At 38.8% G+C, this 23197-nt stretch overlaps 4 protein-coding genes across 5 annotated transcripts; 3 read left to right on the top strand and 1 right to left on the bottom strand.

Annotated features, from left to right (window-relative positions):
- The first annotated feature begins 431 nt into the window (after nt 1–431).
- On the top strand, nt 432–6067 carry LOC103992722 (uncharacterized). Its single transcript, XM_065159104.1, has 11 exons — nt 432–585; nt 679–895; nt 1303–1385; nt 1574–1674; nt 2343–2438; nt 2559–2612; nt 3656–3804; nt 3897–4014; nt 5142–5229; nt 5332–5529; nt 5620–6067. Exons 1-10 carry the CDS (start codon nt 498–500, stop codon nt 5439–5441), a joined length of 1104 nt encoding a protein of 367 aa, XP_065015176.1. The 5' UTR covers nt 432–497; the 3' UTR covers nt 5442–5529; nt 5620–6067.
- A 759-nt stretch (nt 6068–6826) lies between these two features.
- On the top strand, nt 6827–10715 carry LOC103992721 (uncharacterized). The gene is made up of 3 exons (XM_009412534.3): nt 6827–6968; nt 10057–10139; nt 10453–10715. Exons 1-3 carry the CDS (start codon nt 6887–6889, stop codon nt 10486–10488), a joined length of 201 nt encoding a protein of 66 aa, XP_009410809.1. The 5' UTR covers nt 6827–6886; the 3' UTR covers nt 10489–10715.
- A 3645-nt stretch (nt 10716–14360) lies between these two features.
- On the bottom strand, nt 14361–18435 carry LOC135643449 (auxin response factor 18-like). 2 transcript variants are annotated; one of them, XM_065160424.1, is made up of 14 exons: nt 17864–18435; nt 17660–17766; nt 17444–17539; nt 17278–17334; nt 17007–17159; nt 16826–16910; nt 16558–16648; nt 16316–16480; nt 16111–16224; nt 15955–16027; nt 15732–15885; nt 15037–15641; nt 14776–14963; nt 14361–14679 (listed from the first exon to the last, which is right to left on the bottom strand). In XM_065160424.1, exons 1-14 carry the CDS (start codon nt 17874–17876, stop codon nt 14580–14582), a joined length of 2001 nt encoding a protein of 666 aa, XP_065016496.1. In that variant the 5' UTR covers nt 17877–18435; the 3' UTR covers nt 14361–14579. The 2 variants fall into 2 exon arrangements, with proteins under 2 accessions (XP_065016496.1, XP_065016497.1); XM_065160425.1 differs by lacking the exon at nt 14361–14679 and having other exon boundaries at nt 14782–14941.
- Nucleotides 18436–22142: 3707 nt separating this feature from the next.
- On the top strand, nt 22143–23089 carry LOC103992718 (uncharacterized). Its single transcript, XM_009412531.3, has one exon. It carries the CDS (start codon nt 22424–22426, stop codon nt 22856–22858), a length of 435 nt encoding a protein of 144 aa, XP_009410806.2. The 5' UTR covers nt 22143–22423; the 3' UTR covers nt 22859–23089.
- The last annotated feature ends 108 nt before the right edge of the window (nt 23090–23197 follow it).

Here is a 23197-nt window from a genome sequence, read left to right as displayed (position 1 = left end):
AAAGAAAAGAGAGAGAGAGAGAGAATGATTTTAATGAAGAATTTATCCTATTTTTATGTGATATTTTGGAATTGCTGAACTTTATAGGAAAAGATAGGAACTCCACGAGGAAATAAGAATTTATACGGAATTCCACCCACCCCCACCCCCACCCCCCTCCTCCATTTTTTTGGGTTTAAATCTTCATATGCATTTCATCGTCAACCACATACTTTCTGGACCGACAGAAAGACGTTGATTTTCGTGGTTCTAATCGTGATCAATCGGATTCATCATTATTATTATTATTATTATTATCCGTCGTTCTTTTTTGACCCCTCTTCTTATCCTTCCCGCCACAACTGTCCATCTGACGCAGACTAGTCACCTCGTACCAATCCATCCACGCGTCCCGTTGCCTCCCACCTCGCCGCCCCCCTTTAAATACTCCCCCAATCTGATCGGACAAACCTTCCTCTCTTCTTTCTCTCTCTCTCGATCCGGTGATCGTCGTTAATATGCCTTACTGCGACCTAAGCAGCAATGGCATCAGGATTTTCTACAGGAGATGCGGACATGGGAGTACCAAAGTCCTCCTCATCATCGGTAAATTTTCTCTTTTGGATGCATTTTTCCTGTTTTTGATGGAGATTTGGGGTTTTCGAGTGCCAAAGGTTTGTTCCTTCTTCTTGCGTGTAGGATTGGCGGGGACGCACGATTCCTGGGGACCGCAGATAAAGGGGCTGACGGGAGCTGTGGAACCCAATGATGAGGAGGCGCCGCCGACGGAGACTGTCGGCGGGGAATCCAATACCCTCGGTGAGGAGGTCCGGGAAGGGGACGGGATCGAGGTGTGCTGCTTCGACAACCGCGGGGTGGGTCGGAGTTCCGTCCCCACCGAGAAATCGGATTACACGTAATTTTTCTCTCTTGTTTTTCCTACTCATGATTTTTTAGAGTCCTGTTAATTTAATGTTGGTGTAAAAGATTTAGTCCTCAAAATTGGGTTTTTCACGATCGGATTTTAGCTTATTAATCGGAATAAACAACATCGAGATAGTTAATGAACTAACGTTCTTTATCTCTTTTGAGGAAGAAGCCAAGAAAATGATACAAGAACGTGTATTAATCGATCAGTTGATTCAGGACCATCCGTGGCACTTTTTTAATGAGATCGAACCATAAATATATATGTAGAGAGAGAGAGAGAGAGAGAGAGAGGAACCACGATGAATGCAATCTTTTCTCCTGAGGAACTTTGAATTAGTGTATGAGGTATAATTGCTAGGAAAGAACTTATGTGCTCTGTTCTTTGGGTTGCAGAACAACTATCATGGCTGAAGACGCCCTGGCTCTATTGGACCATCTAGGCTGGAAAAAAGCTCATGTTTTTGGTCACTCAATGGGTGCGTTGACTTCTTCCAATAACATGATTGATTCTTATTGGCACTAAGATGGAAAGTTTATAAGCAAATCAGACTTTGCCTACTGATTCAGTACATTCTCTTTTCTTTGCTGTAGCTTCTCAGAGTTTGAAGAGTGTTTGTGTAGTATACGCTCACATGCTATTCAAATCCGTTTGATTGATGTACAGGAGCGATGATTGCTTGCAAATTGGCAGCCATGGCACCTGATAGGATATGCTCCTTGGCTTTGCTCAGTGTGACTGGAGGTGGCTTCGAATGCTTCCCTAAGGTATATCAGTAAAGCTACTACTTCCGGACAAATCAACTCCATTCAGTACCCCTTGATCTTGTTGAAATTTTTGATGTGATTTAGTTCTTGCAAAGATAAATGTCTCTTGCAATGGTGTGTTACCTGGATTTATACAAATTTACCACTTCCTTCTTTACTTTCTGTTTGAAGCTGTTTGTTTCAAGCATCTAACCCAGTTATGCAATCTAACCCAGTTACTTCCAATTTTCTGGAATGTTCTAGCTTGCTACTGAATATGTAGATCGATGATAACTAAACTAAAGTATAACCTTCTGTTTCAAAGCGCTTTATCAGGAACAGTGTCCATCAATTAAGTAATCTTGACCTTGTTAGTTATCTTTCAAGGATTATGAAAATGTCGGTGTTAACTCTGCTCGGAACCACAAAAAAGCAAGTGATACTGCTACTAAATGACTCCAGCGGAAAAAAAAAAAGAAAAAAAAAAAACAAGGCTCATCGTCAGCAGTTCTTAATGGGATAGTTTAAGTGAGGATTCTTTATGAACTCCTTTAGCAACATATATACGCAAAATTTATCATGCAATGTTTCTTGTTTTACTAAATTGCATATTTGTTGCCTAAGGTTAAAGCAAAATACACACTGCTGTGCACATCACTCATCAAGATGAAATTTCACCGCTATTGCAGATTGATCTCCAGATGCTATCGCTGGCATTTCGATTCTTGAGAGCAAAGACCCCAGAACAACGCGCTATGGTGGACTTAGAAACCCATTACACCAAGGTGGAGCACTTTTTTTTGCATACACTATCTTTGATTGCCATGCAACCTACATGAGATATTTCATCTTTGTGAAACCACCCGAATGCAATTAATTATGAATCTCTTTGATGTTATATGCAGGAATACCTTGATGAATGTGTTGGATCTCGGACAAGAAGGGATATTCTCTATCAAGTAAGTGAAGTTGTGCCAAAATAGAACACATAAAAATTATTTAGATTTATTTTGGTCTCCTGCAGTTAACACCTAAAACACCTTGGCCACATTTCCAGCAGAGTTTCTGAATATCAGTTCTTCTCTTTTCTTTCAAGGAAAGCAACACTAGTCCTAAAGTTCTCTAATCTATTCTTTCCTTTAGCTGTGCTAGCATCAACCTGCCCTATAACTCAAGCTAGTGACAAACAATATTTGGTACTTTTCATCTTATCCTGCCTACTTTTGTCTTCCTCATCTTTCCTACTCAGATTCTTTCTCTCCACCCAAGTTCAAAAGATACCAAAGTCACATGATGAGAACTTGCCATGGCTGTCCATCTCCATCTCATCATGTCATCCTGCTCAATTCTCCTGGCAAAACTGATATGAACTTAAACGCCTCTAGCCAATTGGCATCTAGAAAATTACTGAAACGATGGTTCCCAATGAACAGATTGGGATGGAATTGTGCAGCAAATTTTCACCACAAAGTTCTGTTAGACATAACATAAAAAATGCTGAAAATTATTATAGAAAGCGTAAGCCATTCATCTGTCGAACATCGAACAAAAAAAGCACTCCTTCACTTGCAAAAACACTTTTCCAACAAATAATAAAGATTTTCATATCATTTAGCCATTTACCATACCTTCATGTTGAATCAATGCGATAGAAAGAAATGTGAAACCATTGACAAAGTTACAGAGAGATGTAAATTCTGATTTTCGTTTTGGGTATTCATCGTCTTGCATTGCTATTATTCATATAAACGGCTAAAAGATTTTAATACTGGGAAAAAAATTTAACTCGCCAGGCTGGGTTTATTGTCATCTCTATTAAATTGATGGTAAACAATGTTCTAATATGGCCTCTAGCACAATTTTCTCCGTAAGAAGCAACCTTGTTCTGAATTTAAGATGAAATCTCTGGCAAAATGATTAATGGAATCACGTGATTTTCTGCTTTTTTATGGTTTGCCAGTCTGCTTTATTTTTAATACAGATAAGAGTTTCATGACTTCAGGATTATGTAAAAGCAATATCATCAAGTGGAATGCAATCTAACTATGGTTTTGAAGGCCAACTTAATGCCTGCTGGATGCATAATATGACTTCAAAAGAACTTGAGACAATTCGTTCATCAGGGGTTCTTGTTTCAATCATCCATGGCAGGTAGCAACTAAAGTTTACTCCCTCCCACTCTCCCCCTCCTATGCTTGTCAACAATATTGAAAAACTAACATTGTGATGCAATATCTTGATAGGGATGACATCATTGCTCAATTGGATCATGCAAGGAGGCTTGCAAAGAAGCTGCAACCTGTTGCAAGAATGGTAGAGCTTCACGGCGCACATCTAGTGAGCCATGAGAGGCCAGAAGAGGTATCTATATTATGAATCCATATAAGTCAGAACTTTTAAGTGAAATGCTCTATAACTGATGATGATAGAAACAGAAGTTTGCAGCATGCGTATGATACAAATTCTTTCTTATGACTGTATTTTGACGGAATGTAAAAGATAGCAAAGATATTAGCTACCGAGGTTTGATGGTAGGATATCATGAAGATGCTGCAGTTTCATGCCATTCAACAAGTCACCTATGTGGTTTGCAACCTTTAGTGGTATAATAATCCCAGGAACAGATATTTTATAAGTTTTTTGTTTTCTTTTTTGGTTTATTACAACCATGATTTTCTTTATCATCATAGTACCAAGATACTTTCTAATGAAAATATTTTGTGGCATCTCAAAGAGATTATTCTTCAGACTTCTACATATCTGCTTCACCTCTGATTTTAAGCCGTTCAAAACCAAAGCAAAGAAATTTTAAATTACAATAATGGAACTTTTGTGGATGTCATGCTACATATACTACAGCTACAAGCTAGCACAATGGCTCAGGACTAGTTATGTCTATTATTTATCTGAAGGCAGTCATGCCTCTATTCGCATGATATGCTTTCCTGCAGTGAAGATATGGCATAATTGCTATTGACTTTTGGACTGGAGCAGTTTGGTACTGATTTCTGGACTGTTAACTTTCAGAGATTTCACACTAATAATATCTCAAAAGTTCAAAACATGATATTGTACCAGCTCTTAGCTTGTCTATGTTCCCTTGTACAAGGCAAAAGATGTCTTTCAAAACTGAACTTTTCTTTTAAGATTATAATCAAATGACAAGTTAAAACATATCTAGTGAGCTCAAGATAAAAGTAAGAACTTGTTACAGATCATACTACTACTATATTTGAGGTAGCATGCTGAACATTCTCCCGCATTTTCAGAAAAAGTTGTCTTTCAATTATTCGTCATCTATGATTTGTAGACGACAGCGAGTTGTCATCTCATCTATACATGGGGCCAGTTCAGCCCTGCTGCTGTAAAGTAAACCATTCTGGTGTATGCCTGTTTCTGCTGTTTGATTATATGCTTTTAAGAAGAAATCTTTATCACTTCATACTCTAAATGCCAGACAAGGCCTAAACTTACTGGTGGACTTCCAGGTTAATGTTGCCCTTATGGAGCTAATAAAGGCTTCAAAGTCAAAGCTAGAACCAGAAGAATGGTCACAATTGGCTGAGAGTGAGTCAGGTAATCTGGAAGCAATTATTTCAATGCGTATTTGAACACTCACCATGGAAGTGCATTATCCTGATATCAATCAAAATTCTCATATTGACTCGTTCTCCGTAGGTTGTCTTGTCTTGAAGATGCATCCACCACTGAACAACAGGAACAAAGATGAAGCAAGTTCTCTAATCATGTATAAATTACTAGGAAAACTACAGCTTAGATTCCTTTAATTCTTTGGGGCATTTATCACGGGATACGAACACATCAGAAATACTCTCAAAATAAAGCCGGTTAGAGTTGCAGCCTCTATAACATAAGGTAAAACCATCATTTATGCTATAATTTTTTTTCCTTATATATTTGTTGATCATGAACATCCAAACAGCATTGACAAGTTTTATTTCTTAGATCTTATGATCTTGGAAGAGCAACCATTACACTTACAGGATGCGATAATTCACCGCTTCCATATTTCTAAACTTAGAGATGCAACACACATCAACTCAAACAGTTGGAAACTACAAAGGAGAAGTGTTTTCTGAGCAAGTTACAGCCTTGAGAAGTGTAAAAAGTTTCTTGCATTGAAAGAATAAGAAGCAAAAAGCCACTGATTAGATGTTGCAAGTGCCTGTTATCTGTATCATGGCACTGTCCTTGTCCATTTTAATTCAAGAATTGCACTGATGGCGTATCAAATTAATCCCAGTTGATGCTGTACAGTTGCATATATTTTCACATCATGTTTTCTCTCTTCTTTTTTTTAATGGAAGAGATCATTGAATTTTTATTTTACATGATGGATGAAAAACAAGTTGTATTTGATTTAATATGGAATTCCCTATTTGTTTCACTCAAATTCTTGTTACAAATAATTGTGGATTGACATGATCAATGATTCCAATGCATAGCCTTCTTGCAAAATGGGGAATTCTATTCAAGAAAAGGGGAACTTCATATGCATTAAAAGAAGGTAAAAGTTAACTATCTGTCATTATAAAAAAAAATCTATATATTAAAATTCCTATCGAGATGAGAAAAGAAAGTGATGGATACTGATTTGGTTACCTGAACTCAAAAGACTTCAGAGAGATCCAACTCAGAGAGAGAGAGAGAGAGAGAGAGAGAGGCGACCCGAGCAGTGGTTCTATGGATGAATCTTAATGTACCGTATGAGAGCGGTAGATTCCAATAATATTCCGGTATCTTGCAGCGGATATTCTTGGAATCCGTTCCCTGGATGGGGTACGGCGGCCCTTGACAGGGCCAGCCGAAGCGATCGATGAGTCGGGCTACAATCAAGTTAAGCCCGGCCCAATTAGTTTTATTATTGGGCCTCATCCCGTAGATTGATACCTACGCCCTGCTTCGATCGCCACAATATCTTTTGTCTGTATTAGAATTCCTAATTGCCCGATAATATTATCAACATAAAAAGGAAATATATATATATATATATATATATATATATATATATCGAAAAGGACTTTAAAATTAACAGGATAAATTAAAAAAACAAAAAAGGGTAAGACCGAGCTCAAATTAATGGGCTAAAATCAAATAAATGGGCCGGCCTTAAGCCCACATGATCCGATTAAAACCTGTGTGCGTGGACGAAACCCGCACAGGGAGCAGAAGCAGGGCGTGATCGAGAGTGCGAACCGAGAGAGCAGAAGAGATGGGGCGGGTGATGGAGAAGCTGAAGATATTCGTGGTGAAGGAGCCCGTCGTCGCCGCCTCTTGCCTCATCGCTGGCGTCGGTACCCTTCTCTTCCCAACCCTAATTATGTGATCGTTTGTTCTCGTCGATTTGAAATAGTCGAAGATCCATCGATTTGGTAGTTCTTCTCTAGGTTTATTGTTTTAGATCTTGTAAGTTGATCGATGTCAATTCTTGATGTCTATTTTGAGAATAGTTCAGTGTGATAGTTGGAGAAATTACAGAAGAAAAGATAGAAAAAGAGTAACCTAAAGAGAGCGTGGGTTTCCATTCAGAATCTAAGATGTGGAGGTTGCTTCTGAGATGGTGCCATCAGTGCGCCAGAAATAGTTGCGTAGGTGCTATGATTTTAAGGTTCCTGCAACGGGTCGTGGATCCAAAAACGAAACATATGAAGGTTTTGTAATCTAGGTTTAACTTGCTTTGAGTTATGACCATTTTCTTCTTGTGAAAGATGGAGACTTTGGATCGACCAAGCATATACATCAGTTCTTAGTTCTTACTGGATCTGCAGCTGAGCATGAGAATGTCAACATTGAATATATTCATTCCATAAAGAAAAAATAATGGTATTTAGTAAATTTGAAGGAGAGGTTGTTCTGATATATTTACTCATATGTGATGGTTAAATTTGGTTCCTGCTTTAGATTCTTAATAGAAAAGCTAGGTTGCACATTGTTTTTTTTTTTATGAAGCTTGGTGCAATTAGCAAGTTATACATAGCAAAGACCATAGCATCAATACTCCTCTTGTTGTGTGTTTTGATCACTCTACCTTGATTTTTTTTTAATCTACATCATTATATTTGAAAAAACACAATCTTTAAGTGGATTCCTGAAAATAGATTGAGTTTAACAAAGCATTTACTTTCAGATACCATAAATCATACTTGTGGTAGCTTGAAACTGTACTTGGTTTTAAGACATAGGCTGTAGTTTGTGAGCTTAATTTTCCATGAAAAAGAAAAAAAAAATGGCTTTGTGCTGTTAGTTTGCAATGTAAATAACTAGATATAAAATTTCTCGAGTTATTAAGTGCATTCTTCAAATTTAAAGGTTTTTATTGGTCAAAGATTCTATCTTTTTGGCCATTGGCATATCCTTGGCATATACTGGTAGTGCTTCCGTTTCTGTCTATGCTTCATGATTTTTTATGCGTGCAACGAACAATAAGTCTCAGAGTTCACTTTTTGATGAGGCTCTTGTTAGAAGAACATAAACTACTAATAATATGCAACTTGTTATCAGCCTTCTTAATGAAAAGCTGAATCACAAGCTTCATGTACATGCTATGTTCAGGATATCCAAAAGCGGCAAATTTGGATATGGTCCTTCTCGATTAAGTTTTTTAATGGCCAATGTCCTATAACTTCACAGTAGAACACTTCATAATCCTGTTTTGTTGTGAGAAACTTTCTGGTCATTGCATTCCTGAACCTTCTAATGTAGCACCATCATGCTCAAGTAGTAGGTCTTTCTAGAATCATAGCTTCCTGAACCTCCTAATCCAATATACATTTTAACATAACATACTTTATGTTCATTGTAGCTCCATCTTGTGAACAGGATGAATGAGCTATCTGTTGATTGTTTATAAAAAGGTGCCAGTGAGAACCCTAAAAAGGGGTATTCCATTCATTAGAATCTTGGTCTCCCTGCTACGAGATTGGCTTCTAATCGAAAATTCCCACTATGTTTCACAACTGACGAAGAAGTTCAATGTTCTAGCTCTTTCTAGAGTTACGTAACTTCCTATGACAAGTGATACGAATGAACATTACTTTAGGAGACTGTTTTTCAGAATCCTTTGTCCCCCATAGGTTGTGAACAAATACTATTTTCAAAAGCTGAGCACTCGATATTATCTACCATATGTAGCATTATTACTTCAGATTAGAGTGTTATAAAACCAGAAACAAAAGAACAGTTATTACTTCATTGGTTAAGCTTCAGGAGATGCATGTTTATGTATCATTTTAATAGAGATGCTTTGTCAGCAAAAGAAGGGAACTGCTGCTTGGTCCTTGTAGAAAACAAACAAGATGTATATTGATGCTCCTTTAACTGATAAAAGGTGTAGGATGATAGATAAATACAACCTTTTTTGATCAAACACTCTGGTCTGTTTAGTAATGGAGCTGTTTGTTTCAGTGCATTATGATCTGGATCATGCTTAATGCCTTTGACCAGACATGGATAACAGACAAGATAAGAAAAAATTTCCACAGAGCAATATCTGTCTTAGGTGACGTTGATTCATGTGAATTGTAAGGTAATTTACGTTCCGTGAAGTGGGACTGCAGATGTGGCTGCTTTTAAGTATTGTGCTATTGAACTTAGGTAATAAATGGAGGAATTTTATGGGGAATATTCTGTTGCTCTTTTAAGCTCCTGCCTCTGAAATTGTCTCTAGCTTACGAATGAAACTGTTTTTTCTCTGAGAACAGGAAAAACGATGATTTTGGTACTTGTTGCTCATATTACCTGCTGCAGATGCATGACAATTAACTCTCACCTCCGTTCACCTCCTAATATATGGTTGTTATTACCTGGAAGACCTTGGTTTAAATATAACATACAATTTGTTGGATTTTTTTTTCTATAATCTTGTTGATTATATTTTCTTCTATACTACGACATACAAAGCTACCATGAATCAACGACAGATTTTGGTGCAATTTGTTTATATTGCCTTATTTTGTAAAATCGCTTATGCCTCATATTGTGTATGCTAAACTGAAGCTAGGATATTTGATCAGTCTTAGATGCATTGTAACCTCATCCACGAATTCATGCCAAGTCATTGCATGTTCTGGTTTTTCGAGATCAGGGCTCAAGCACAATATTAATTTTTTTTGCTGATGATCTAATCAAAGGCACTCTAACATAAACCAAAATTGGGGCTTATTTTTGTTATTGGACAATTTAGGTTCTTGGAATATGATATTTTGTATACCTAATTATGTGCTCTCAGTTAACTAGAATTTTTATATAGGTTGTTTGTATGCCTGCTCTGAAGCATGTTAAATCAGGAGATGGAGTCTGATAAGTTGGTTTGCTTGCATTGGCTGAAAGTACAAAGATTTATGTTTATAATTTCAACCATGTTGTCGTCTTATGCTATTTCAGGTCTCTTCCTTCCTGCTGTAGTTAGGCCTATCTTGGATTCCTTTGAGACAGCCAAGCAGGTCCCACAACCTGCTCTTTCTGATGTATGTATATGTTGCATCTTTATTCTTTCGTGGCTTTAAGAAACTTTCTCCTACCTTATTTAAGATGAGATACACTTGCTATATTCCCAACATCAAAGTATAAGCTGTATTTTAGCTGAGGTCTTGTCCACTTAGTGCTTTAAAGCACCACAAACAAGTCAAAATCAAAATGGAACTCCATGCTTAATTTTATGGATAATGGGATCATTAGCATTATGACAAGCATTAAATTCAGAGTGTCGTCATCCATGAACAATAAGATTTGTTTGTTACTGGATTTCTTAAGTGTTTTTTTTTTTCCTTGTGAGGGCAGGTGGTAGCTGGTGTGACTGGCAAGAGAAGAGACTAATCTGCATCTTATTAGTGTTCCTCGTGCTTTTAATTCCTCTCATTATATTCTCCTTCTACTTTGAGGCTTTTCAAGATAGTGTGATGTCTTTGGTTTTCTATGTTCAGAATGATGTGGCTAAACTTAGACCACATTTCTACTTTTGTTGACCGCCACTATGGGCATTGAACATTGCAAGTTCAGAATTGTTCTGGATCAGTTCAAATAAGAAAAATATTTGGAAGATACGTGAACGAATTTTGTATTAGTTTCTCCAGTGATCCAGTCAACTAGTTGCTCCCTTGATGAGTCCAAATGGTTACAGCTTTGGGAAGGAATACAAGTTCATGTTTGTTTTGCTTCTCAAGAAGCTCAATGATACTGTTTCGATGTGTTGTCTTGCTGATGTTGCAGATCCAGAGGCTAGACGTTCCAAGAGAGAGGGGTGAAGGCCTTGTTCTTCGTGGTTAGATTCCATCAGCATTAGAGATAATAAAGATAATGGACACTATGATTAGATTTGGTCATGATTGCATCATAGATAATGGATATTTCATGATTAAATTTAATTATATTGAAAGTTTTTTTAGATGTTGTATGGATAAATTTAGTTATATTAGAAATAATGTATGTTTTGTTTTATGGTCAAATTTGATCATGCTTCATAATCAAATTTGATGCATGTTGGATGTTTTATGATTCAGAGGTAATGAAGACCTCCGAATGCTTCATGGATATATTTGAACGTGTTGGGAATAAATATTTCATAGTCGGATTCAGTTATATCGAAGATAAAGGATATATAATTAGATTTGGTTACATCAAAGATAAATGATACTTTATAATCATTCAATTATGTCGAAAGATGTTTTATGATTGGATTCAACCATGTCAGATTGGACCGTGTCAAAGAGAAAAAGAGAAAGGCTGCTTTATCAATTATGTTTCTTGAGATGTCACAAGTGCATTGATTGATTACATGCGTGATCCATTATCACTTCGGACATCAGCATGCGTTCCAATCTAGTCGAAGCGTTAGGGATCCAAGGATATCATGATCTTATTGATTGATCCACTTAAAGTGATGCACTGGAGACGTGGCATCAAATGCTTGGCGACACCATGCAACATATGTTACCGAATGTCATAGTCTCAGCAATACCCTTATGCTGACCTTGTTGCATTATAAACTCAATATATTTAATAAAATTTAATTTTTAAATATAATGATCCTGTAATATTTTATCATGAGCTCTTTGAGATTATATATGTTTAGATCTGTGAGTCATTTCATATTTTTTATTTTAGTGAAGAGAGATATTTTATCATATTTATAAATATCTTATTGAGATATTACTATATATATCTAATTATAAATAAAGTTGAGAAATAATTAAATAGAAAAGTTAAGATTCTTAAATCGAACATGGGTGATAAAATTTTTTATAATAGATATGATGAGTCTAATTATAATTATAGTTCTTCCACTAGATTCCTAGAATAACAAGATATTTATACTCAAAATGTCTTACCATATGTACAACGAAGAATAAGATTGTTGAAAGATGAAAGTATATTATTATGAGAGCCTGATAATTTATTCTTCTATACTCAATGTGAGAAGAAGCATTAAGGATGATTATATATATCTTGAACAAAATTTTTAGTAAGTCAATTACATCGACCCTTTTTAAGTTAAAGATTGGTAGGAAATCAAGTTATTTACATATTTGAGATTGTCTCAAGATAAAGATCTTTAAATCATATAAAAATAAATTAGGTTCAGGGACCATTTTGGATATTTTATTGGTTATTTAGAAATTTTTAAAGGGATATAGATTTTATTGCTTGACGAGAACAGTTGAATTTGATGATGTAAGATTCCTAGAAAATGGTGAATATATAAGAGTAAAAAATCTTAAAATTTAATTTTAATATTGAGAAAATACATATTGATATTGTTTTATTATTTTATATTCAAGAAATTATTATTCCTCAAATCACTAAATAATTTGATAAATACAAACAATAAAATAACATGAATAAACTCTCACATAGTATTGATATTGCTATTATAGAATAATCACAATTGATAGTTTTAAGAATATTTCAAAGAAAAATATGACTTATTATTTTTTTATTATTATATGATATATCTATAAGAATCAAATTATGATATTGAAATCAAAAGATCCTTCATTATTTTCACAAAAGTAGTTATCCTAAAAAGTGATATGACACAAAAGAGTTAAAATTAATGACTAGAATGATAATTAAGAACTCATTGAATTACCTAATAATTGTAAAAAAATCTATTGCATAAATATAACTTAAAGAATAATATTAAATAATATAAAAGTCATATTTATGGTCAAAGGTTTTACTCGTGAGGAATGCATCAATCATAATAAGATTTTTTTTAGTTTTTTAAATGAACTTATTAAGAATCATTATGAAATTAGTAGCCCATTATAATTTTGAGTTACATCACGTGGATGTAAAAATAATTTTTCTTAATAGAGATCTAGATTTTATGTATTAACTTAAACGATTCATAAAGAAAATAAGAAAAATATAAAATTTTATATGTAAATTTAAGAAATCCATTTATGACCTTAAATAGGCTTTTAAACAATAATATATAAAATATCTTGATATATAAAATTTCTTGATATTATTAATTCTTTTATATTTAAGAAAAATACTATCGATCAGTATTTATATCTAAAAATCAATAGGAGAAAGTTTATTATATTGATCTTATATATGAATAATATTTTATTTGCTAGCAATGATCTTGATTTATTTTATTGAATCAAAAAAAATTCATCGAGAATTTTAATATGATTGATACGAGTAAAGCATCTTATATTATTAGCATTGAGATATTCAATGATTACTATGAGAATGAATATATTAACCAAGTCTTTGAGAAATTTAATATACATCATTTGTTCAATAAATAACAAAAGTAAAAAAAAATTTAATCAAAATAAATATTTTTAAAATAACTCAAAAAAGAATCAGATAAAAAATTATTCTTTATATATGCCTAATTAAAAGTCTATTATACGTTTAAACCTAAGATCATATATCAGTTTTTTAGTTGGTGCTAAAAGCCTCATCTATTTTGGGTTCAAAGAAACCTTTCTCCCTCGTATAGAGGAACATTTCAATGTGTGAGTTATTCAAAGGCATTTAATCATCTTTAATGATATTGTTGAATTTTGTAAGATAGTAGTCCAATAGAGACTCGCTTCCTCATTGTCAAACTACAAGATGGCAGATTGTTGTCCTCATTGACAATTTGCAGTTGATGATATTATGCTTCAAACTCGTTGGTCAATTGACTAACGAAGCTGATAAGAGTTTTGAGAAAGAGATGAGTACCACTCTCGGGCAACTCCTCGTGGAGTCACACGATGTAGCTCTGCACTCGAGTGTACTATTGATTCATACGGCGATTACTCATTCTCGACCCTTAATGGGAAGACTACACCACCTGCCCAATTTTGTTTGGTAGGACCGATCGAGAATCAACGTCTACGCTAGGAATAGATTCTGGTCGTGTGAGCTGTCCAGGGTGAGATAGGAACAACGTGACTTGAACTTGTTGAGTCAACGTAGCGAATGTTTTAAGCAAGCAAAACGACTGTGGAGGGATTCACCACCGACGATGTGACTCTTGAATTATCAAACAGGCGTTTGAACATCTTCCGTATGATCCCGTGATTCTATTTTCTTTCACTCCATCAGCGGATGTCAATTTCATATCAAAGGCGTTTTTTCCATGGCTTAATGATGCTCTCCACAAAGCCAGAGATCAGCATGCAAGGGATCGTTGGAGTCGAGAACACAATTGTTTGCTGAATGCATTGCAAGGATAGCGAAACTGAGCTTAAAGGATGCAATGATCAAACTGACTCGTTCGGGAACACCAGCCTTTCAATTATAGGCTTCTTTTGGAAAACAGAATTGCAAGAAGCATGACATTTTATTGACTGTTGTCATGCATGATGAGGAGTTCCCCGACCAACAGATCGGTAGGGAAGAGTGAAAGCATGCCAACCTTCAGTTGAGTTTTCTTCTGGGAAACAGCAGACGGCTTCACCCTATGTGGAAGAAGTGGCAGGTAACTTGTTCTCAGGCTCCACCCTCTTCACATCTTCACTTGGATAGATGAGTATCTTCCTTGCTACTTCGCAAAATTCCCTGCAAAGTTGTGTTCTTGAATCAATTTAATTCCTCAAGCAGAAGGTGACTAGTAATCAGTTAACAAGTCAAGAAGGGTTCATAGATGATCCATACGGCCATGGATAGTCGCCGACCAGCATCATATCCCCTTCATCATCGGTAAAGACAACCTCCCATTTGTCGCGACAGCGAAGCTCTCCTTTGATCTCAAACATCTGTTCTAGCTCTAGGAACAATTCATCGTAACCTTTTAGGTTTGCCAAGTCTACAGCTCGGCCAACTGCAATTCCTTGCATGTGAACCTTGTAATCACCCAAATGTTAATCAAAGTTCCTTATGAACAGTAATCATGCTTTCGAAGAGCTATGTTTTTACCTTGGTACAGCTTCTGGCAGCAATGTTTTGTTTGCTCTGAATCTCCTTTGGAGATGCCTGCAGCACTTGTTTTGTCTCTTTTGAAGCTTTTGAAACTCCAGACTGCTCATCCAAGTCCTCGGTCAAAGCGGTGGCAGCAACAGGATCCTCAGTTGTGGCACTTGATATGCACGCATGGTCACCTGATAACGCGGTTGAAGATATGCCAGTGGAAGGACTGACTAAGTCAATCCCAAACAACCGGTAACAACCGCTACTCTTAGGCTTCTTCTCATTCTCAATCTTGCATTCCAAATCCAATGATGGTTCTTCAGTTATAGGAGTCAAGGCAAGCCCCCAGGAAGGGAGAGTGGCCTCTGCATCACCAACAGCATCCTCCAAACGCTTGGGCGTAACATGTGGCAGTGAAGATGAGTCTTTCGACCAGCCATCCAACAATCCTCTGTTGCATGGCCTGGGAATATTTAAATAATTGAAGTTGATGCTCTCTGTCTGCCTAGGTGACCAGAGAAATCGAGTCTCTGAGCTCCTAGCGCCGATGCTGTTCGGTGGTCTTAGGTCGAACATCTGGTCCTCAACAGGATGCCTAAAAGTTGAACTAGGTTCTGCGTATGAATAGAATAAAAAAAGTTTAGATTTCAGTCACATAAATATCGAGCAAATGAAGAGGAAAGGAATAACTTCATTCTCACTACCAGTGCCAGGGAGGCCCAAGGGTGACCGAGCTCTCTTCTTGGAAAAGGCTGCCTGAGGATCACCAGAAGCAGAGATGGGTTGACCGAAAGGCTCAACATCCCATGGAGAGATCTTCTCTGGTTTCTGAATGCTAGATGCTTCATCCCAATGCACCTGAAATTAGTAGACTTCAGACACAATGTTCATGCGATTTGGGTGAATGAAGAGGAGTTCATGCGTAACCTTTAATGATCTCCACTTTGAACCTGGCCACTGTGAAGAAATGTCTCCAATTCCAATTACAGTACCGGTGAAACTAAGAAATAAGAACCAAAAAAAAATTCATTAGGAAGAAGCTCAAGACAATACAACAAGAACGGAGAATTACTGAGGAATAACCTTTTCTCTGGAACATCTTCTCCCTCAAATTTCATCTTGAATCTCATCCCAACTGCAAATTCATTTTTAGTTGCCTCCAGATACTTGTTGAGACTAACAATGAACTGATTACACCTAAATTATTCACCATGCATAACTCAATTAACACAGCAATCAATCATGATAATAATGTGCTTTAACATGTAATCTGAGTATCAGTTCCTACCTAGGCTTGTAGTACACCATGAAAAGTGTATGAGTTGAAATGGCATGTGATGCAGTGGCAAGTACTCCAACATGCATGCTATGACTAGACATCACAGATGTTGGCAGAGTGTTTTGGCAGCGGGCGAGTCTCCTCACTCCAACCCGCAGTTCATCATTCTCCCCTCTAGAGCATCGAATCAAACTTAAAACACTAGTCTTAAGGAAAAAGGAAAGAGAAAACTTTTTTCAAGAAACATTAACCTCATTAAGATGAATGCATCACCAGCGACTAATCTCTTTGATGCTACAAATGTACTCCATCCTGTTGTGAGCAAATGTCGCCGTGGTTGACCTGCCAATCAGAATTCAATTAGCCGAGGATTTGAGAAGACAAAAGCTACTTTTCTTTTTTAGCTTCAACTAACCCTGGAAAAGTATACAATTGAATTGAAGCCCATTGTGCTGCAATGGAGAATTTTTACCTTGGTTGGTAACAAAAAATTCAAAGAGAAGAGAATCAAACTGATACCTCTGAATATGTGTTTAAATCGCCATTCCAAACTGTGCAAATCCTCGGCAACCAATTCTTGTGAGGGGGTTTGTTGTGATACATCCTGTCAAGGCATGCAAACGCAGTCCAGATTGAGAGATCATCTGAAAAAGTAAGACCGATTACCGAAACCGACTGAGAGAGACATGGAAGAACTGACTAGAGGAGGAAGACATTCGGTGGCATGTCTACGAAGAACCGAGAAGCCACCATGGGTGCTTGTATCAGAAGCTGTCAATATCTTACAGAAGGAATGAACCACCGGTCTCGGCGTCTCCAGAACACATGGATCAGGACTGGTAGGCTCGTTTTGCTAACAAGAATCAAACCCCAAAAGAACTCAATTTGTGTGGCATTGTATCAAAAAGAGAATTTCTTTTTCCCGAAATGCAAGTGCAATTCTTTGAAAGTAACTTCAATTTGTTTCTTACGTCTGACTCAGGAATCAGAGTGATTTGAGCATAGACTTCGTCAGTGTCGGGTTCGGCCTGGAAAAACCGGGACGGTAAGGAGCTATCTATTATCCAACAGCAAATTTCTAGAAGCGAAGGACAAAGTTTTAATTCGAGAAAGAAAGAGGGTGGAAATATAGCCAACCTTTAGAGTAACATTGACAACGCGGCATAGAATTTTGGGAGGAAGGTTGAACAGCGGAATCTGCTGGTTCAACTCCTGATCTGTCGAAACCTCCAACTGCATATAAACAGAGGAATTCACGAAGAATCCAAAGATTATAACCCAAAAGGTGGAGTTTTTATCGCTTCCACCGCATACAAGAGAAGAAGAGTATTGAGAAGTCTTTCTTTCTTTCACCTGCTCCAGATGACCTTGGGGGAAGTAGAACACCCTCTCATCCACCCGGGGAATCTCCACCAGAGGTCCCGCGCACGCCCTCCACAGCTCTTCGTACAGCGTATCACCTGCATCACCACATCAAACACGAATCAATCAAACTAAAAGAGAGAGAGAGAGAGAGCAACCCCAAAAAATTAAGGCCACAGGAGACGCAACCCTCACCTTTCTTCAGCATATCGCTCAGCCGAGACTCCGATCCGCGCGGCCACGATACCAACTCAAGCGCTCCAAAAGCACCGGCTTTTCCTTCACCACCGTGAGTAAGGTCGAATTTGGCGGCCGAACAACGGAGAGAAACCTCCCGTGCGACCCTTGGGCGCTCCCTCAGGCATTTAGTTCACCCCATTAATGAAGCAGCAAAACGCGTCAGGAGAGAAGAACGGCGCGAATTAAAGGCCTCGCCTTTCACCCGCTGCCGCCCTCCTCGCTGAATCCCCGAGCGCTGGGATGTTCCCCAGCCCCCGCGAAACTGCCGGACGCCGCTTCGTTGCCTCGATTCGAAGAATGAAACCCGTCCTCTCTCTCTCTCTCTCTCTCTCTCTCTCTCCGCCTCTTTTCTTCCCCCTTTTTTTTCTCTCCCAAACAAAGCGACCGAGAGAGAAGAAGAAGAGGAAGACGAGAGAGAGAGGAGCCAAGAAAGCGGCGTCACCGAATCGGCCGAATACCTTTTTACCTGCTGGGTGTGGGGGTGTGTCCTCCTCCCGTGTGTACAGTGATGGCGATGGAGTTAATGGCTTCCCCACTCGCTGTCCCTCTCTCTCTCACACACGCACATTGAAGACGCCACGTGTACCCACTGTCACATGGCGCTTATCGTTTCTCGAGGTGGGTCCACCGGTGGTCCCCAATCTTGACTGCGGCTTCCGGTAATACACCGCAACATAACGGAAGTCCTCCCGGCGAGCCAAGCCGCCCCGTTACGTTTCCCGACGTCGCCATCGCGAGTGGGACCGGCGGCTCGCGGGTGGCGCACATACGTATGCCGATGCGTGGTCCGCTGGAGGGAGACAGGTGATTGGACCGCCTCCCGTTACAGTCAGTATCGGCACGTGCCGGGAGGCTCTGTCGGTAATAACCAAAGGGCGGGGACGGGGTGGACGGATGGGTGGGGGATTGGTGGGGTCCAGAAGAGGAGGGCGGAAATTTCACGTGGGGGGCTCGGATATGATGGGCTCATCATCGTCCCCGTCCACCCCTCCATCGGGGAAGACGAGAGGGGCGGTGGTGCGACAGTGACCGGGTGGGAACTTGTCGCCGTACGGTGGAGAATTCCGCCCAATTCTCTCTCTCTCTCTCTCTCTCTCTCTCTCTATATATATATATATATATATATATATATATATATATATATAGAGAGAGAGAGAGAGAGAGAGAGAGAGAGTCGATGCGTCAAACGTGTTGACGATTCTATGGGAGGAGTGGGTGATTTGAAACAGCAACATGGCCATCTGCTATTAGCATATGAGCCGAGAATAGCGGACCGACGGCTACTCGTGATTTCAACGAGCAAAGACACTGTTTCTCCCTCGAAATGCTAAGCTCATTTCAAACCTCCTTTGTCTTCCATCTCAGTATACAAGTGACGAGGGTGATAATTATAATAAGACTCACATGACATCAGCTGATGCCCCACGTTTTTATCGGGCTGACAGCACCCGATAAACATGGGTCGAAACGTCAACCGAGGCCCATTAACGACTGCTCAGGTTCTATCCCTCACGCCACGCCAACAGTGATGTCAGACGTCGTCAGATGTACGATCCTGCTCCCTGTGGGCAGGCACATCAGGTAACACTAAACTTTCCTATAAATACCCTCGCATTTTAAACAAGAGGGAGGGGGACAACACATAAACACGAACAAACCCCCTGCGACCTTCAACTAACTTGATCGTCGGAGGGGTCAGGTCAAGCACCTCGACCCGACCCGTGTGCAGGAACGAAGACGAGGTGACTCTCATCGGATGCACCAAGCGAGGAGCCTCTTCCCGGAGGAAATGGCGACCCACCTCCACGATCGAACCGATCGAGCCGGCAACCTCAGTAGTCCCGAGGAATCCCCTTTGGAGATCCCCATCATCCGGACTCGAACCGAGCCGCGTCGACCTCGAGGCCACGGTTTAAGGTTGTTTACACTAACAACAAGCATGAAAATTTGAAGATTGTACACAAACACACTTACTAATCAAATCACATGACATGCTTCCTAATCTAAACTATCCGATTTATTATACCACATTTAAACTTAAATTAGTCGACAAAGGTTAGATAGGTTTGTATATTAAAGTTCATCAAGTTGTTGAGTCAATTAGCTCATTTGGTCTAATTCGGATGTCGACTTTTCAACAACCATCTTCATCTTATTATATTTAGCTCTCTTTTTTAAAGCATATATTTAGATACCTAAACTAAATATATGTTCATGTCACTATTAACATACTTTTTTTTTAAGCGTATATTTAGATACCTAAATCCAAATATATGTTCATGTCACTATCAACCTCGATCTAATCGAATGTAACGTATGTCTCACTAATAAGTCGAGTGCCTCACATGATCGACATAATACATGATGATATCAATTGCGATAATTTAATCCACTATTCACAATTGAGTAATGTAATTTTCATACTCTATAAATAAAGGGTCAAGCATTATACTCAAAAAGAGATAGAGATGAGATAGAACCGAGAAAGACCAAGAGATCAACAAGACTTGCCATCTCCATGCATGTACCGAAACCGATCCTTTCGTCTAAAGCGTTGTGAGTGCCACACTATAAGTCGGCATATGCCACCGTGCTTTGATGGTGCCGGTGCTTTCCCATGAGCTTTGGTCTCCCATGTTCTCTCTCTCTCTCTCTCTCTCTCTCTCTCAATATCGTGCATGACTAAATGACACCGAGGGGATCCCAGATCGTAGGAACTGGTGTACCATTGCTTCGTCATTTGAGCATCGTTGGCTCGTGTAATCGACTCGTCGTAGCTGACAGCCTAATGAAGCTGTGACGACACCAATAATTGGCGATCCACCATGGCCTCTTGGGAACCCCACAACGACATGCGGAAGAGTTAATTATTCTCATGCGTGGAGAGAGAGAAGATTCTCCAAAGCATCATCGAAACTTGGTGGAACAAGATTCCTCTATCATCAAATTATCATATCATATGGGAACGTGAGTGGATTAGTAGCTCGATCCGATGTCACGAGTCATGTCGACGACACCATTTAATCGATCGCCGAAAGCGATTTGGTGGTGGTAGGCATTAGTCAGCCTAGCTAGGTACGAGAGATCGTGCCATCACTTACGGAGGATTGGCTTGTAAAACACATATAAATATACATATACATATTTATGATCTAACTGTTAGTATATATGAAGACGAGTACATACGATCGAAATCAAAAGCGACAAATAAAAGAATACCGACCGACAAAGTAAGTCAAAATAGAGATCGGAAATAAGTTCGAATAGTTACTCCTCTATTACCTACAAAACTTTATCATCGTTGAAGAAGGCTTTACTTATATCCATAGAGAGAATATTAGATTTTAGATTTTCTTTTTATATATGTGTGTATGTACATATATACATCCTATCTCATAAAACATTAAAAAAAAAAAGTTCTTTCAATCTTTCTAGATCTACTTAAAAATTAAAAACAAAATTCTTCGACGAACCAAAATCCTGAAATGGGCAGTGTATGTACAAAGCAATTAATCCTCAATTACCAGAATTTTTTCTTCAACCAAAAATATATCGTAATATAATTCCTTTTGTGTTCAAGTAGGCTTATCTCTCGAGTTTTCTCACAAGGAAATATATTATTGATTATTTTTAGTATATATATATATATATATATTTAATCCCAATAACAATTTAGTGAGAAAAGATATTAGAAGACAAAACATTGAGTCCAGTTGCATGCATAAAGGAGGCCCGTTGGACTAAGTAAGATGGCCCAAAAGCACTCTCATCACGGATTAATGTCTAGCCCACAACATGATCTCGAGGAATCAATTCACATGGAGCATAGAAAATGATTACTGCTCCGATTAGATTAGCTCGATATATATATATATATATATATATATATATATATATATATATATATATATATATAAAGAATTAGCCGAGATCAATTAAAATGAGTCAAATCCCAAATGTCGACTAAGAATATGCGATGGAATCCAATGCCATTGGCATTATATCCGGTCCTCCGGTCCTCTTTCAAACGCTTTGGTCTTTGCATACGTTTCTGGTTTCTCTTTCATGATGCTGTGGACCAGAGAATGGCTGATGCTTCGTCTATCTGCAAGCTGTTTCGATGTTGTGGCCATCCATGAGGCCAACGAAGGAACAGTTCCCTTAAGGCATGAAGACATCCGTGCCGGACTGCTTTCCTGCGCAACACATGGCTGCTTGTACCACAAATTTGTCATTTTGATCCCCACCGAGGACCCAACTCAATCCTAGCCCTCCACCATCATCATGTAACCACGGATTCCAGCTCTCGTACAACGCCAAGCCCGGCCATCATGCAAAACCTGTCCCTGCAATCAATCGCAGTCTGCAAAGTTGATATTTAGAGAGGGTAATCCAGAATTATTTGCAAAGCTTTGTCTTCTCCATGAATCCACGCCAGCTCTCGGGTCCTCCTCCTCCTCCTCCTTAAGTACTGGCCGTCACCATGTTGGAGAGGAGACTGGGCAGCTGGCACTGATGGGGAACTGCACTGTGAAGGGTACAATGGTGAGCTGCTCCGTGAAGGGCGCCACCGTGAGCTTCACCGTCCCGGAAACCACCAAAGAAGGGAAGCTCGAGGCTGCCGGAAGGATCAGGGACATAGCCTCCGCAGAGCCACCGGCCACGCGCAAAGCCAGCGGAAGCGCAAGTCGACACAGGAACTACCAGGGGACAGAAACCTTCAAGAACCTGGAAGTCTTGCCGTCGCCGGAGAAGGGCGTGTGGAGAGTGAGGATGGCGATCAGCTCGGAGCAGCTGGCGGAGATATTGTCAGAGCAGGCGAACACGGAGGCCATGATCGAGAGGATGAGGACGTACGCAAGCACGGCTGAGGCAGCGCAGAAGCAACCCAAGAGCAAGAGAGCGGCAGATTGGATGAGTCAACACTGCGAGGATGTGTTTGCCTGTTAGTAGAAGAAGAGCGTTTAAAATTACTTGTTCTGACTGTTAGGTTATCTTTCATGTGCCTGATGAGACTTTGTAGCACTAGTACTTCTTCTTCTTCTTCTTCTTCTTCTTCTTCTGTTCTTGGGCTAATAATCTTAATCTGTTGGTGCTTCATTTCACGTAGCATCCCTTAAGGAGATTAATTGTGTTTCTTTCTGTGCAACCTCACGGATGAATGAAAAATCTTGTTTGATCCTTTCTTTCTTTGACGAAAAAGATATATGATTTAATTTGTTAGCTAATGTCTGCTCCGCTTGAAAGCACAAACAACAGGGTAGGTAAAACTACAAACAAAAAGCCGGA

This window comes from Musa acuminata, chromosome BXJ3-7 (genome assembly GCF_036884655.1).
Source record: "Musa acuminata AAA Group cultivar baxijiao chromosome BXJ3-7, Cavendish_Baxijiao_AAA, whole genome shotgun sequence".
Taxonomy (NCBI): Eukaryota; Viridiplantae; Streptophyta; class Magnoliopsida; order Zingiberales; family Musaceae; genus Musa; species Musa acuminata.
Note: the sequence above shows the minus strand (reverse complement) of the source record. Positions and strands in the feature narration are given on the sequence as shown.